Source organism: Tachysurus vachellii, chromosome 15 (assembly GCF_030014155.1).
Source record: "Tachysurus vachellii isolate PV-2020 chromosome 15, HZAU_Pvac_v1, whole genome shotgun sequence".
Lineage (NCBI taxonomy): Eukaryota > Metazoa > Chordata > Actinopteri > Siluriformes > Bagridae > Tachysurus > Tachysurus vachellii.
The window spans coordinates 21,375,767-21,389,843 of record NC_083474.1 but is presented as its reverse complement, the minus strand read 5'-3'; the positions used below and the strand labels follow the sequence as shown (position 1 = coordinate 21,389,843).

The following is a 14,077-nucleotide window of genomic DNA, read 5'->3' as shown; positions in this document are numbered from 1 at the left end:
TATAAATAAAATCATTTTAATATGGGATGTCGTTAACTTGACATTCTGTTCTTAGAAAACAATAATTAACATTAACTACTAGGCATGTCCAGATATTTGTCATCTAGAAATGCTTTTGTACTGTTTTTTTATGATAAAGTTATGTAAAATAACTGCTCAGTGCTGCAAAACAAACAACACTGTTAACGCTAACTTAATTCTATATAAAATATATAACAGCACAGGCCTATTAGTTACTAGCCTAAACTGGATGGAGACACGGAGCGCCCTGTAACTCACTGACCTGCCTGCGTTCACAATTCACACGGTGCAGATGGGAGGGAGAACAGCTGACTACAGTTTATGGGAAGAAATTGTTTCACGTGATGTCACGTAAAAAAAAATAATTAGCACAACATGAACATGTGGCATATCAAAACACTCAGCCCAATGAGGGGAACTTAATCAGGAGTATTTGGATGACGTCACATGCTCGTCTCCACTTGCCTCCAAATGTTTTGGCACCCTATCTTTCTGTCGACTTGCCTCCAAAAGTAACACAGACCCTTATGTCCACTCTCCTCCAAAAAGCACCGTGCGAATACTTGCACCGTCAAAGCCAACATCAAAGTTTGTCGTGACGAACTTTACAAATCTAGTTAACTAATTAATTAAACAAGCAAACCGTTTGATTTTCCAAATTCATCAACTACAGTAAACACACACACACACACACACAGAGGCTTTGTTCTTTTTTTTATTTGACATATTTGATCTAGGCATTTATGACAGTAATTTATAAAAAGACAAAAAGGCTTTTTAATATTATGTGTATATTGAAATGATACTGTGTTTGTCTTTATTGTTAATAGACTTTTTAATACTACAACAACAACACATTATATAGTTCAGCAGTAACAAAATGGCAGGCTGGACAGAAGTAGCAGCATTATTAAAGTTTGAAATACTAATCCATCCTGTCCACCCAAATTAAAACGGATTTGTAAGAAGAAGACACTTGAATAGTAGTATTAGTATTATTTACAAAATGTACTGCATGTCCTTCTTTTACACATATACTGTATAACACTTATTTTTTCACTTTGTTTCCAGGTCTCACTAGAGATACTAAATTGGATTCATGTCCAGGTTCTTGCTGGACCACTCAAAAGAACACACATATGTCTTAACACTTCATCTTCATGTGTTTCGGGTCATTGTCATGTTGAAAGCTAAATCTTTTGTACACATTTCTTCAAAGAACTTTGATTAGTTCCTACAATAATGATGAGTGTCTCATGTGTATCTCATGCAGCTGAAAAACTTCTCCAAACATGATACTGCCACCACCAGGCTTTACAGTAAAGTTGGATTTGACCATCTGATGAGCGTGCCTAGTTTGTTACAGACTGAATGCTTGTCATTTTGACCAAAGATAATTTTAGTTTCATTAGACCAGAGGGATTCAAACAGTTTGGCGTGAAAGAATTGCAGAAGATGGATGGATGGTTTGGACTTTTGTCTCTACTTTAAGTATCTGGATGGTTTCAAAAATCTTTTGTTTAAGAATTATGGAGGCTAATGTGACACCTAAAAAGCTGCAGAAGGTGTTTGGGTCTCTTCCTCAGATTTGTGCCTCTGAGACGATAGGTCTCTTCCTCAGATTTGTGCCACTGAGACAGTCCTGACTCGAATCCTAAAACAATTCCTGAGCTTAAGCTATTGATATATATTTGTATGTCTTTGTAGTTTGTTTATAGTTATTTAAAAAAAAAAAAAAAAAGTTATTTTAATTATAGAATTATTTTCCATTCTGCTTTGCATGAACTTTTTTAAAGCAGGCCCTTGACCAAAAATAATTAAAAGGAACAATAAATGTTTTTTTTATAGAAAAATTCTACATTACACTATTTCTTTTTCTTTTTTTACATTTCAGTTGGATCACATAACTTCACAACTGAGTTACAACGAATGAGCCAGAATCCAGCGTATAGCGGCTGAGTGAATGTGGTGTGGACCCTGTGGAGGAGCCTCATGGTGTCAGAGACGCTGTAGAAGGACAGAGTTCCTGCACTGTGATCCACATACACTCCTATTCTGGAGGATGGTGGACCTTGGAGCTCAGTCTTAATGTTGTTGTGCCAGAAAGAGACAGAGGAAGAAGAACACTCCAGACTCCAGGACTGACTGTTGCGCCCAAACAAATTCTCATCACCTCCTCCTTTTCTGTTGATCTCTTTATATGACACTGATATGGACACAACATCACTGCTCCTCTCCACCTCCCAGTAACAGCGTCCGCACACACTCTCCTTACACAACACCTGAATCCAGGAGTCAAATCTCTCTGGATGATCAGAGTATTGCTGACGTGTTCTATTGCGTGTCGCCACTCTGTTCTTCTCAGATAGAATGAGTTGAGGATTTGCTGTGTTGGGATTCAGAGTCAGATAACAGAAATCTAAAATAAAAAATGTTTACAGTTAGATGTTAATTTAACATTTTTCTCCTTTTCATCTCTAGAAGTATTTATTAAAGTGCGTCCATGTGTATATTTGTGTGTTATACCTACACTGCAAAAAATCTTCTCTGCTTTTTAGAACTGAGGGTAAGATCACCTGAACAGCTGCAGCTGTGGACATGTAAAAGATGTAAACAGTTAAGTATGAAATTATAAAATTAGATGCCACATAGGCTTTAGTGGGGTGTCAGTGGGTTAACTTTAGTGTCCTTCAAAGATGACAACAATATATGCTTAATGACCACTTTGTTAGGTGTGCACCTAATCATTCATACAATTAGTCAATCAGCCAATTGTGGTGGCATTGCAATGCACAAAATCATGTAGATACAGGTCAAGACCTTCAGAAAATAAACCAACACCAAAGTTTGATCTCCATTAATGTACAAGGTTAATGTTAGTCTGGCTACTGCTTAGTCCCCACGTCATGATCTTGCTATATCCCTGCACAACGATCTGATCTCCCCTTCAGCCACAGCTCGCAACCTTGGGGTAACCATGGACAATCAACTGTCCTTTTCCTCTCATGTTGCTAACGTGACTCGCTCATGTCGGTTTCTTCTCTACAACATTAGAAGGATTCAGCCATTTTTGTCCACACAGGCTGCTCAGGTACTTGTTCAGTCTCTTGTCATTTCTAGACTGGATTACTGCAATGCACTGCTGGCAGGTCTACCTATGAACGCAATCCGTCCTCTGCAAATGATCCAAAATGCAGCTGCACGGCTTGTTTTCAACCTGCCAAAGTTCTCCACACCACCCCGCTGCTGCGATCCCTCCACTGGCTTCCGGTAGCTGCACGCATCAGATTCAAAACACTGATGCTGGCCTACAAAGCCAAAAACGGACCATCTCCCTCTTACCTCAAAGCCCTCATCACTCCTCACACAGCACCCCGCACCCTCCGATCTACCAGCACTGCTCGACTGGTTCCACCATCTCTCAGGGTAAGAGACAAGTAAACTACGAGACTCTTCTCTGTTCTGGCACCAAGGTGGTGGAATGAACTTCCCCTAGAGGTCCGGACAGCTGAGTCACTTGCTATTTTCAAGCGGCCTTTGAAGACCTACTTATTCAGGAAACACTTCAACTAGCACTTCTTTCCTTACCTTTTGCATTTAAAAAAAAAAAAAAAAAAAAAAAAACCTTTGACACTTTTTCATTGTAACTCTGAACAAATGTTTTAAACTCATGGTATCTTAAGTATGTAAACTAGTGAGCCAGCATTAATGATTCAATGTTAGAGATTTAAGCACTTATGTACGTCGCTCTGGATAAGGGCGTCTGCCAAATGCTGTAAATGTAAATGTAGTCTTATTTTATGAATGGCTCTTTTTACCAGTTGCAGAGCAAATTAATACATCCAGCAGGAAAATCTCTTACCTTGTGGTTGGATTTTGTTGAATTCCTCCTCATATATTTCCTGGACTCGTATTTTCAGACCTGAGAGAGATTTCATCACTTTGTCAAATGAGAGATGTTGATTGACAGTGAAGCTGGGTGAGTCGTCACATCCAGGAGAAACACAGAGAGACGGGAAACTCTACAGAGAGGAAACACATCATAGAGAAGGAGAAAAGTGGACGAGAGGAACGAATGAATCTCAGACTGAATCAGAACAAAGACACACTTGTGATCTCAGACAGGAACATTTGTTGTAATTAGCTTTTAGAGGAAAATTTGTACATGAGACAGTGAGTGTTACCTGGAGGAAGTGGATGTCATTGTGTGAGTGTGAAAGCTGCTCCATCTCAGTGACTCTCCTCTTAAGATCAGCAATCTCCTGCTCCAGTTGATTCAGGAGTCGTCCAGCTCGACTCACTTCAGCTTTCTCCTGAGCTCTGATCAGCTGCGTCACCTCCGAGCGCTTTTTCTCCATGGAGCTGATCAGTTCAGTAAAGATCCTCTCACTCTCATCTACTGCTGCTTGTGAACGCATCTTTTAAAACATGCACACAACCAGAGCTCCATTAAATGAACAGAAATTATTGGTTCCCTTACTAGAAAAAAGTTAAATCCACAATTTTCTTTCAAAGAACTTGAGCCTGACAAAAATAATTGTCAGCAGTTCATCATTGTTTATTCTATATTTAATATTGAACTGAACAACTGCTGAACTTCCAGGTATGTGGAATGACACTTCTCGTCTGCCATTTTTTTAATAGTAACGGGATTGTGTGACCTAATATCCTTGTTGGGATACAGTTAATAGTTCTCTGGGTGAAACTGCTGGGGTGGCACAGTCGGACTACTAGTAGAAGATTGAGGTATAGAATTGGGTTAACTGTCATTTTGTTCCGTTGTGCTATTGCCACTGCAGCACGGGTAGCGAGCTCCAACTAAACAATGCCACAATCTGGTGCAATTAGGATTTTCTCGTAGCAACCAAACGCGCACACCCATCACCTTCTCTTCTTCTCTTATGACTGCCACACCTCCACCATGTTTCACAGTAGATAGGGTGCTCTTTTCTTTAAAAGCTTAATTTTATCTGCTGTAAACAGAGTGATTTGCCAATTAGTTTCAGTTTTGTCTCATCTTTCCATTCAGTAGCTTGTCAGTATGCATGTTAGCAAATTCCAGTCTGGCCTTGTTATGATTTTCTTTAAACAGTGGAAGCTCCTGGGTCGGTGAATGGTGAGATAAGACACTGATGTACCTTGACCTTGGAGTTCAACTGTATCTTTTTGGAGGTTTTCCTTGGCTCTTTGTCTACCATTCCCACCATCCTTCTGTTCGGGGGAAGTTAGTTACAGTCTCACAGACCTTTAACTGCCTAATATTATTTGCAGCTGTAGTCACAGGAACATCAAGCCTTTACCTTTTTCATGTTTGACTAGAATTTTCCTTCTGATCTCCTCAGACAGCTCCATCTTTTGTATTCTCTGCTCTATGTTCAGTGTGCTGCACACACTGCTATTAACAGAATAGTGGCTGCTTTTCTCCATTTAAATAGACTGAAATCACTGAAACTAAGATTGAAGACATTTGTGATACTAATTCAAGAAATTGGTTTGAAATATCACTTTAATCCAATTATTTACGGTCTTTTCTAAACCTAACAACAAATCTGTCCAGGCCATATTAGAATGTATTTGTAAAGAAAGCAATCCTTTATATCTTTTAAACGCTTCCCTTACTTTTCTTTTCTGTTTTTTTTTACATGAAACAATTTAATTAAACTTTTCAGGAGAAATTAATCATTGATTCAATGAGCTGTAACAGTGCCACCAAATTGTGTGTTTTCACTCCTCACCTTAATAATGTCCACAGTCTGTTTCAGCTCCTGCACTTTCTTCTGCTTCTCCTGGATCCTCTGCTGAGATTTCATCTGCTTTTCTTTTACCTCATTCTGAAACCAAATAAAACACATTTCATTATTTCTGCATTTGGAAATCAGCATGTCAGTGTTCTCTGTAGTTATAATCTCTGGATGGCTTCACACCGGATACCCTTCCTGACTCAAGCTTCCTATTTGAGGCTTGGGACTGGCTGCGTTCATGAACTACACTTTTAATATAAAGCAAAATCCCATGTCATAAAATGAATTAATGAATATATATAATTTAATTTGTATAAGGGTGTCTATATTAAGCGTACTGATTAGTTGATGAATATGGATGAGTTATGTAACTCAACAAACAGATTTATGTAACAAAAATTCAATTCAATTTAAGTTTATTTGTATAGAGCTTTTTACAATTGACATTGTCTCAAAGCAGCTTTACAGAACATTAACATAGAACAGAAGGTTATTATAAAGACCAATATAAAGATTAATAGAATACAAAATTCAAGATTAATATTAGTCACTTCAAACATTTTCCATTAATATAATACAAACATATTTAATATTATTTTATTTCCAATAACTGATTAAAAAGGAACAGTGTAAAAAAAAAAAAAAAAGCTTAAAAAAGTGCTTTAAAAAATAGAGGTTTCCAGTTCTCACCTGTTTTTTAGTTCTTTCTGTTTTAGCTGAAACTGTATCATGTCCTTTGTGTTTTTCCATCGTACACAAGTAACAGATGAAGCTTTGGTCAGTACGACAGTAAATCTCCATCAGTTTGTTATGTTCAGAGCAGATCTTCTCTTGGAATGCTGCACAGGCTTCAACTAACTTGTGCTTCTTAAAGGCAGGAGACTGATAGTGAGGTTTAAGATGATCTTCACAAAAGGAGGCCTGACAAACCAGACAGGAATTAACAGCTTTGTGTTTTCTCCCGGTGCAGGAATCACACTCCACATCTCCAGGTCCAGCGTAACAGTGAGCAGGAGAAGCAGCTTGGAGTTCAGTCTTCTTCAGTTTCTCCACCACTTCAGCCAGCATGTTGTTCCTGCGTAGAACAGGCCTTGGAGTGAAAGTCTCTCTACACTGAGGACAGCTGTAGACACCCTTCACATCCTCCTGATCCCAGCAGCCATTAATACACACCTTACAGAAACTGTGAGCACAGGGAATAGTCACTGGATCATTCAGGAGATCCAGACACACTGGACAGATGAACTGATCCTGATCTACTGAAATACTGGCCTCTGCCATTTTCCTGCACAAGAGACAGAGAGAGAGAGAACTGATATTCTGAGTTTCGTTTTCTCTGACATGAACTTCCTGGATCTGTGGTTATGTAATGACAAAGAGTGGGCGTGGATTTAATGAAATGGGTTCAGGATTTAAAGGACAAGTGTAGCACAAGTTTTTAATGTACAAAATACTGTGATTTAAAGAGTTAGATTCATTTAAGTCTTTTACAAATATCTTTCTTGTTTATATAAAAGTATAGTTTAAAAAGGAACACATTCATTAAAAAAAACTTTTAAATGAAATTTAAATGACAGAAAGAATCCACAAAAGACTAAAGTTACTTCAGAAGGCAGTCAGTACAGACATTACTGTGAAGCAGCTCTATGGCTCTAAAAGCTTAACAAGAAGGGATTAAAGAAAGCAAAAGTAAGATCAGTCTTTATATCAGTCTTTATATCAGTCTTTGTGTCAGTCTTTATATTAGTCTTTATATCAGTCTTTATATCAGTCTTTGTATCAGTCTTTATATCAGTCTTTGTATCAGTCTTTGTGTCAGTCTTTATATTAGTCTTTATATCAGTCTTTATATCAGTCTTTGTATCAGTCTTTGTATCAGTCTTTAAGGCACTGTGAATCTCAGCTAATGGATCGAAACCTAAGAGAAAAAGGAGACAACACAGAGTATAATTTATTCTCTTATGCTTAAAAATAAAGTGCATTGATCATAAACATCTCACATACAAAAACTGTTGAAACTAGTACACTAACATTACTATTTTATAGAAACTCCTTCATCAATCAATTATTGCCCTTTTCAATAGAATGACTCTTCCAAAAGATTAAAAATCACAATGTACTAAAATTAAAAGGTTTTGGGAAATCAAATAAAAAAAGTATTGAGTTTTTTCAGGAGAAAAGGAAAAAAGAAAGAAAAATCATTGTTAGCCAGACGTCGCCTTCTTCTTCAGTGGAAATCTTCTGTTCCACCATCCCACTCACAATGGCTAAAGGATACAGCGTTTTTTTTTTTAAGCTTGAGAAAATTAAATATACGATAAAAGGTATTACCGCTTTTCTTTTGTTTCCTACTTTTTTAAATTATTGTTATTGTTATATTTCTTTTACTTTACTCCTTTTTCATGTAAAACCAAAATGGGATTCTGTATTGTTATTTGACTTATGTTTGTTTGCAATTAAAATCTTTGCAAAAAAAAAAAAAAAAGAAAGAAAGAAAACAATTTAAGATCGTTTAAAAAAAGATCTTTCCTGTTCAATCACAAAATCGACTCTTCAGTTTTGTGATTTGGTTCCAGACGTTCAAGAGATGTTTTGAGCCGAATCAAAGAATCGACACATTGCTGCTTGTACTACAATATTTTTTCCGGAAGCCTTCATAACATATTACGATGTTATACCTTTTTTTTAAATCACAGCCCACAAAAAAATCCCCTGTTTAAGCACCTAAACGACTCCAAAGGTTCCAAAACTTTCAAGAGCCGATTTGATAAACGGATTCAAAGAATCGATTCATTCCCAAACGACACACCAACACTATTTACCTCAGCGAAATCTCTAAGTCAGGGCTATTCAATTAGTTTGTCATGTGGGTCAGTTCATGAAAAGTGTCCCAAAGGAATGTTGTATTTTGAAACTGCATTAGAACATGAACTGAAATTCATTCATTCATCTTCTACCGCTTATCCGAACTACCTCGGGTCACGGGGAGCCTGTGCCTATCTCAGGCGTCATCGGGCATCAAGGCTGAACTGAAATTTAAATGCAAATAAAATAAGTTCACAATATGGAAAATATCATTGTTTCATGGTGTTTTTCTCTCACAGGAGCGCGCGCTCGCGTCACTCGAACAAAGTCACATGACTCCTGCTCTGTACTGCGACTGCACAGAAGACTGAACTGAGCGAAAATACAGTTTATTAACAGTTTATTCTTCCACTTCTGAAGTCTGTCACCATATTATAAAGGATTGAGGAAGGAGTGTGAATAATTCCAGAGTGCACTGTATGTTAAGTGGACTGTTAAGCAGAAAACTGTTAAAGATATAAGATAATAAAGGTCTTTTACACACAGTAGGTTGTGTTTCCACCAGCAAGCAGCACAGAAAGACAGAGCAGTTTGAGTAAAGTTTATTATTTCTGAGGAGACATTGAACATTTTTATATCAACTATAATAAACCCATCCTAATAGTGCATACAGTTAAATAGTCTGTTTCTACATTCTGCATTCATTACTGTTCCAGTTTCTGCACACAAAATGTCCAGTGTAGCTCAGGGACAAATTAAATCTCACACCTCACTTATAGTTTTTATAAACACTTTTACTAACATTTTATTTTGGATCACAAAACCTCACAGATGAGTTATAATACATACAGAATCCAGGGTGTAGAGGCTGAGTGAATGTGGTGTGGACTCTGTGGAGGAGCCTCATGGTGTCAGAGATGCTGTAGAAGGACAGAGTTCCTGCACTGTGATCCACATACACTCCTATTCTGGAGGATGATGGACCTCGGAGCTCAGTCTTAATGTTGTTGTGATAGAAAGAGACAGAGGAAGAAGAACACTGCAGACTCCAGGACTGACTGTTGTATCCAAACCAACACTCATTAACTCCTCCTTTCCTGCTGATCTCTTTATATGTCACTGATATGAACACATTTCTGCTCCACTCCACCTCCCAGTAACAGCGTCCACACACACTCTCCTTACACAAGACCTGAATCCAGGAGTCAAATCTCTCTGGATGATCAGAGTATTGCTGTTGTGTCTCACTCCGTGTCACCACTCTGTTCTTCTCAGACACAATGAGTTGATGATGTGCTGTGTTTGGATCCAGAGTCAGATAACAGAAATCTACAGTAATAAAATGTCCACATGTTAGATGTTAATCACAGGATTTATAATAAGTGTGTGTGAGACACCTGTCTGTGTTTCTATCCTCCTAATGCAGCTCTATAAACATGGATCAGATTTAAATCAACAATACAGATATTTTAACATTGTGTGTGTGTGTGTTTTTGTGTTTGTGTATGTCTGTGTGTGTGTGTGTGTATGTCTGTGTGTGTCTCTGTGTGTGTCTGTGTGTGTGTGTGTGTTAAACCTACACTGCAGAAAATCTTTTCTGCTCTTTGGATCTGAAGATAAAATCATCTGAACTGCTGCAGCTTTGGAGACACAGAGACAAAATGGAGACAGAAAAATGATGTAAAGTGTGAATGTGAAAATTTTGCTTCCTCACTTTTATTTCAGACGTCAACAATGTCACCATCTTAATTTATTATGGGGCAGTGGTGGCTCAACTGGTTAAGGCACTGGGTTGTTGATCAGAGGATCGGGGTTCAAGGCCCAGCACAGCCAAGCTGTAACTGCTGGGCCCTTGAGCAAGGCCCTCAACCCTCCCTGCTCCAGGGGCGCTGTATCATAGCTGCCCCTGCACTCTGACCCTAACCTCCTCAGTCAGGGTATGTGAAGAAATGAATTCCACTGTGCTGTAATGTATATGTGGCAATAATAAAGGCTTCTATGCCCCCCCCCCCCCCCTTCTATTTATCAGCTACGATTTTCTCCAAAAATGTAAGATTTGTACTTTGTTTGTCTTCTAAATTTATCTTAATGTCATTTACAAGACTGATGCGAATACTGTGTGATTTCCTGTAGTTTTCTGTTAGATGAATTGTATGGCTCATTTTACTGTGATACAGAAACAATGTTTGTTTGTTCACCTTGTGGTTGTATTTTGTTGAATTCCTCCTTACAGATTTGCTCAACTCGTTTTTTCAGATCTGAGAGAGATTTCCTCGTTCCATCAAATGAGAGATGTTGATTGACAGTGAAACTGAGTGAGTCGTCACATACAGGAGGAACACAGAGAGACGGGAAACTCTACAGAGAGGAAACACATCATAGAGAAGGAGAAAAGTGGACGAGAGGAACGAATGAATCTCAGACTGAATCAGAACAAAGACACACTTGTGATCTCAGACAGGAACATTTCTTGTTGCTGTAATGAGCTTTTAGGAGGAAACTTTGTGAGGAACAGCGCCCTCTGTAGATCAGACAGTGAGTGTTACCTGGAGGAAGTGGATGTCATTGTGTGTGTGTGAAAGCTGCTCCAGCTCAGTGACTCTCCTCTTAAGATCAGCAATCTCCTGCTCCAGTTGATTCAGGAGTCGTTCAGCTCGACTCACTTCAGCTTTCTCCTGAGCTCTGATCAGCTCCGTCACCTCAGAGCGTTTTTTCTCCATGGAGCTGATCATCTCAGTAAAGATCCTCTCACTGTCATCTACTGCTGCCTGTGAACGACTCTGTAAGGACACACACATGCAAACACACACACACACACACACACACACACACACACAGAGATCCATTTGAAGATCAACTCTTTATCTCACAGTGACTCTATAATGTGTGTTTATGTGAATCTCCCAGTTTTCTCCTCACCTTAATAATGTCCACAGTCTGTTTCAGCTCCTGCACCTTCTTCTGCTTCTCCTGGATCCTCTGCTGGGATTTCATCTGATCCTCCTTTAACTCATTCTGAGACCAATATGTTACAATAAATATGTTGTTAATGGAAATAAAACCAAAATACAAAGAATTTTAGTTGTAATTAAATAAGAAACTACAATTACACTCATCACCCTCAAAAAATTTAAATTTCTATACTTCTGTAAAGTTGCTTTGAGACAATGGGAATTGTTAAAAGCGCGATACAAATAAACTGAATTAAAATTAGAATTTGAATTTGTAGTGTGTGCGCATATATAAATATAAAAGTAAATATAAATGTCTCTTAAAGAAGCTTCAACACTTTTAGAAGTAAAACAAAATAGACTTTGAAATCAGAATAAAGTGGCACATGACCGTGTAAATTATCTTCATCATCATCATCATTGTTTTGCCGTTGGCTGTTTAAAGTACACTAACTGGTCTGAGCTGTTTCACACGTCTTTACAAAACACACTTTGACTTTTAATAAAAATCCACCTTACACTGAATGATAGTCATATAACCAATCAGATCACCTCAATAGAAATTAGATTAGAAATATAATTTGTAGAAATTGACTTAAAAAAGAATATTAATATCCAGTTCTCACCTGTTTTTTAGTTCTTTCTGTTTTAGCTGAAACTGTATCATGACCTTTGTGTTCTTCCATCAGACACAAGTAACAGATGAAGCTTTGGTCAGTACGACAGTAGATCTCCATCAGTTTGTCATGTTCAGAGCAGATCTTCTCTTGGAGCTCTGCACAGGCTTCAACTAACTTGTGCTTCTTAAAGGCAGGAGACTGATAGTGAGGTTTAAGGTGATCTTCACAATAGGAGGCCAAACAAACCAGACAGGACTTGAAGGCTTTGTGTTTTCTCCCGGTGCAGAAATCACACTCCACATCTCCAGGTCCAGCGTAACAGTGAGCAGGAGAAGCAGCTTGGAGTTCAGTCTTCTTCACTTTCTCCACCACTTCAGTTAGCATGTTGTTTCTGCATAGAACAGGCCTTGGAGTGAAAGTCTCTCTACACTGAGGACAGCTGTAGACACCCCCTCACATCCTCCTGATCCCAGTGAGTATTAATACACACCTTACAGAAACTGTGACCACAGGGAATAGTCACTGGATCATTCAGGAGATCCAGACACACTGGACATCTGAAGTGATGCACAGAAAAATGATCTACTGAAATGCTGGCCTCTGCCATTTTCCTGCACTCACACTGAGAGAGAGAGAGAGAGAGAGAGAGAGAGAGAGAGAGAGATCTATAAGTTTTGTTTTCTCTGAAATGAGGTGTGGCTTTACAGAGAAAAGGAGCTCAGACTTTAAAGAGAATGTGAAGTTACACAACAGGAGAGAGAATTTCTCTGTGATTTTAAATGACAGATTAATTAAAATGTCCTAAATAAAAGGTTTGTGTATTTAAATAAGGTAAATTATCGCTGACATTAAAGGTATAATTTTCAGACCCTTTACTCAGTAGCTTTCATATTTAAAAATTCCAGAGTAACCGTGACTTTTATTTTAAGATCTGTAACCAGAAGTAGACAGAGTAATTTGAGTAATAAGATTAAGTAATAAGCTTGAGTAATAAGATTATTTATGTCTAGGACAAAGAAATGGGGAAAAACCCAAAATGCTGAACATCCAGACCTAGAAAAATTGAAAGAACAAAGGCAACACATTCACTTCTAAACTGAGTTTAATGACAAGCCTAGATTTAATAAGAGCGTTGGGGCGACCTCACTGATAATGGCAATGAATTCCAGAGCCTAGGAGAAGTAACTTCAAATGCTCCATCAACCCTTATGCTTCATCCTTGTTCCAAGGACAACCGAGAGTAAGTTATCCATAGACCTAAGTGACCTTGATGGAACGTATGGTTTAATAAGGTCAGAAAGATAAGTTTAAGGCTTAGGACAGAAAGACTGTTCAAGGATTTATAAACAAACACTGAAAGCTTAAAATCAATCCTAAATGCACTGGTAGCCAATGAAGAGAAGTTAGTGCAGGAGAAATATGATCACACTTACACGTTCCTTTCAATAGCCTATCTGCAGAGGGTTACCAGATAATGGAGGGAGGGATGAATGGATGGATGGATGGATGGATGGATGGATGGACGGACGGATGGATCCATGTATGAATGAGGTAGAAATGGATGAATAAGCAGGTAATCTGTGGAAGGATGAGAAGGTAATGAAAGATCGATGGACGGAAGGATGGATGGATGAATAGATGGATGGATGAGGTAAATGTAGAGGGATAAGCAGGTAACAGATGATCCATGAGAGAGAAAGAGAGTAAAATGGTGCAGAAGGATAGAGTCATGCTGAAATTCTCACCACATTCTGACTTTTCATTTCTCTTTTTCATGAAACCGCACAAAGACTGGATCTCGGAACATTCCGGGAATGTTTTTCTTTTTACATTTTTATGATATTTTCCTTATCTACGGTGGCCGAGAAGTGCAAAAAAAATTGACAAATCCGAAAACACATTAACAAATCCGAAAACACATTAACAAATCCGAAAACAA

General features: G+C 38.2%; 1 protein-coding gene and 1 pseudogene across 1 annotated transcript; both read right to left on the bottom strand.

Moving 5' to 3' along the window:
- Nucleotides 1-718: 718 nt before the first annotated feature.
- Nucleotides 719-7,108, bottom strand: LOC132857875 (E3 ubiquitin/ISG15 ligase TRIM25-like). The gene is made up of 6 exons (XM_060887982.1): nucleotides 6,453-7,108; nucleotides 5,757-5,852; nucleotides 4,206-4,439; nucleotides 3,884-4,043; nucleotides 2,552-2,611; nucleotides 719-2,440 (listed from the first exon to the last, which is right to left on the bottom strand). The coding sequence occupies exons 1-6, from the start codon at nucleotides 7,041-7,043 to the stop codon at nucleotides 1,905-1,907; spliced, it is 1,677 nt and encodes a 558-aa protein (XP_060743965.1). The 5' UTR covers nucleotides 7,044-7,108; the 3' UTR covers nucleotides 719-1,904.
- A 2,046-nt stretch (nucleotides 7,109-9,154) lies between these two features.
- Nucleotides 9,155-12,766, bottom strand: LOC132857694 (E3 ubiquitin/ISG15 ligase TRIM25-like; annotated as a pseudogene).
- Between the last annotated feature and the right edge of the window lie 1,311 nt (nucleotides 12,767-14,077).

What these genes read in the sequence shown, in the direction of transcription:
- LOC132857875 (XM_060887982.1), bottom strand. Translation starts at nt 7,043, where the DNA reads ATGGCAGAGGCCAGTATTTCAGTAGATCAGGATCAGTTCATCTGTCCA. An exon ending in ATGACATCCACTTCCTCCAG is followed by an intron (nt 4,044 to 4,205) that starts GTAACACTCACT and finishes TCCTCTCTGTAG; the next exon opens with AGTTTCCCGTCTCTCTGTGT. An exon ending in CAGAGAAGATTTTTTGCAGT is followed by an intron (nt 2,441 to 2,551) that starts GTAGGTATAACA and finishes TTTTTATTTTAG; the next exon opens with ATTTCTGTTATCTGACTCTG.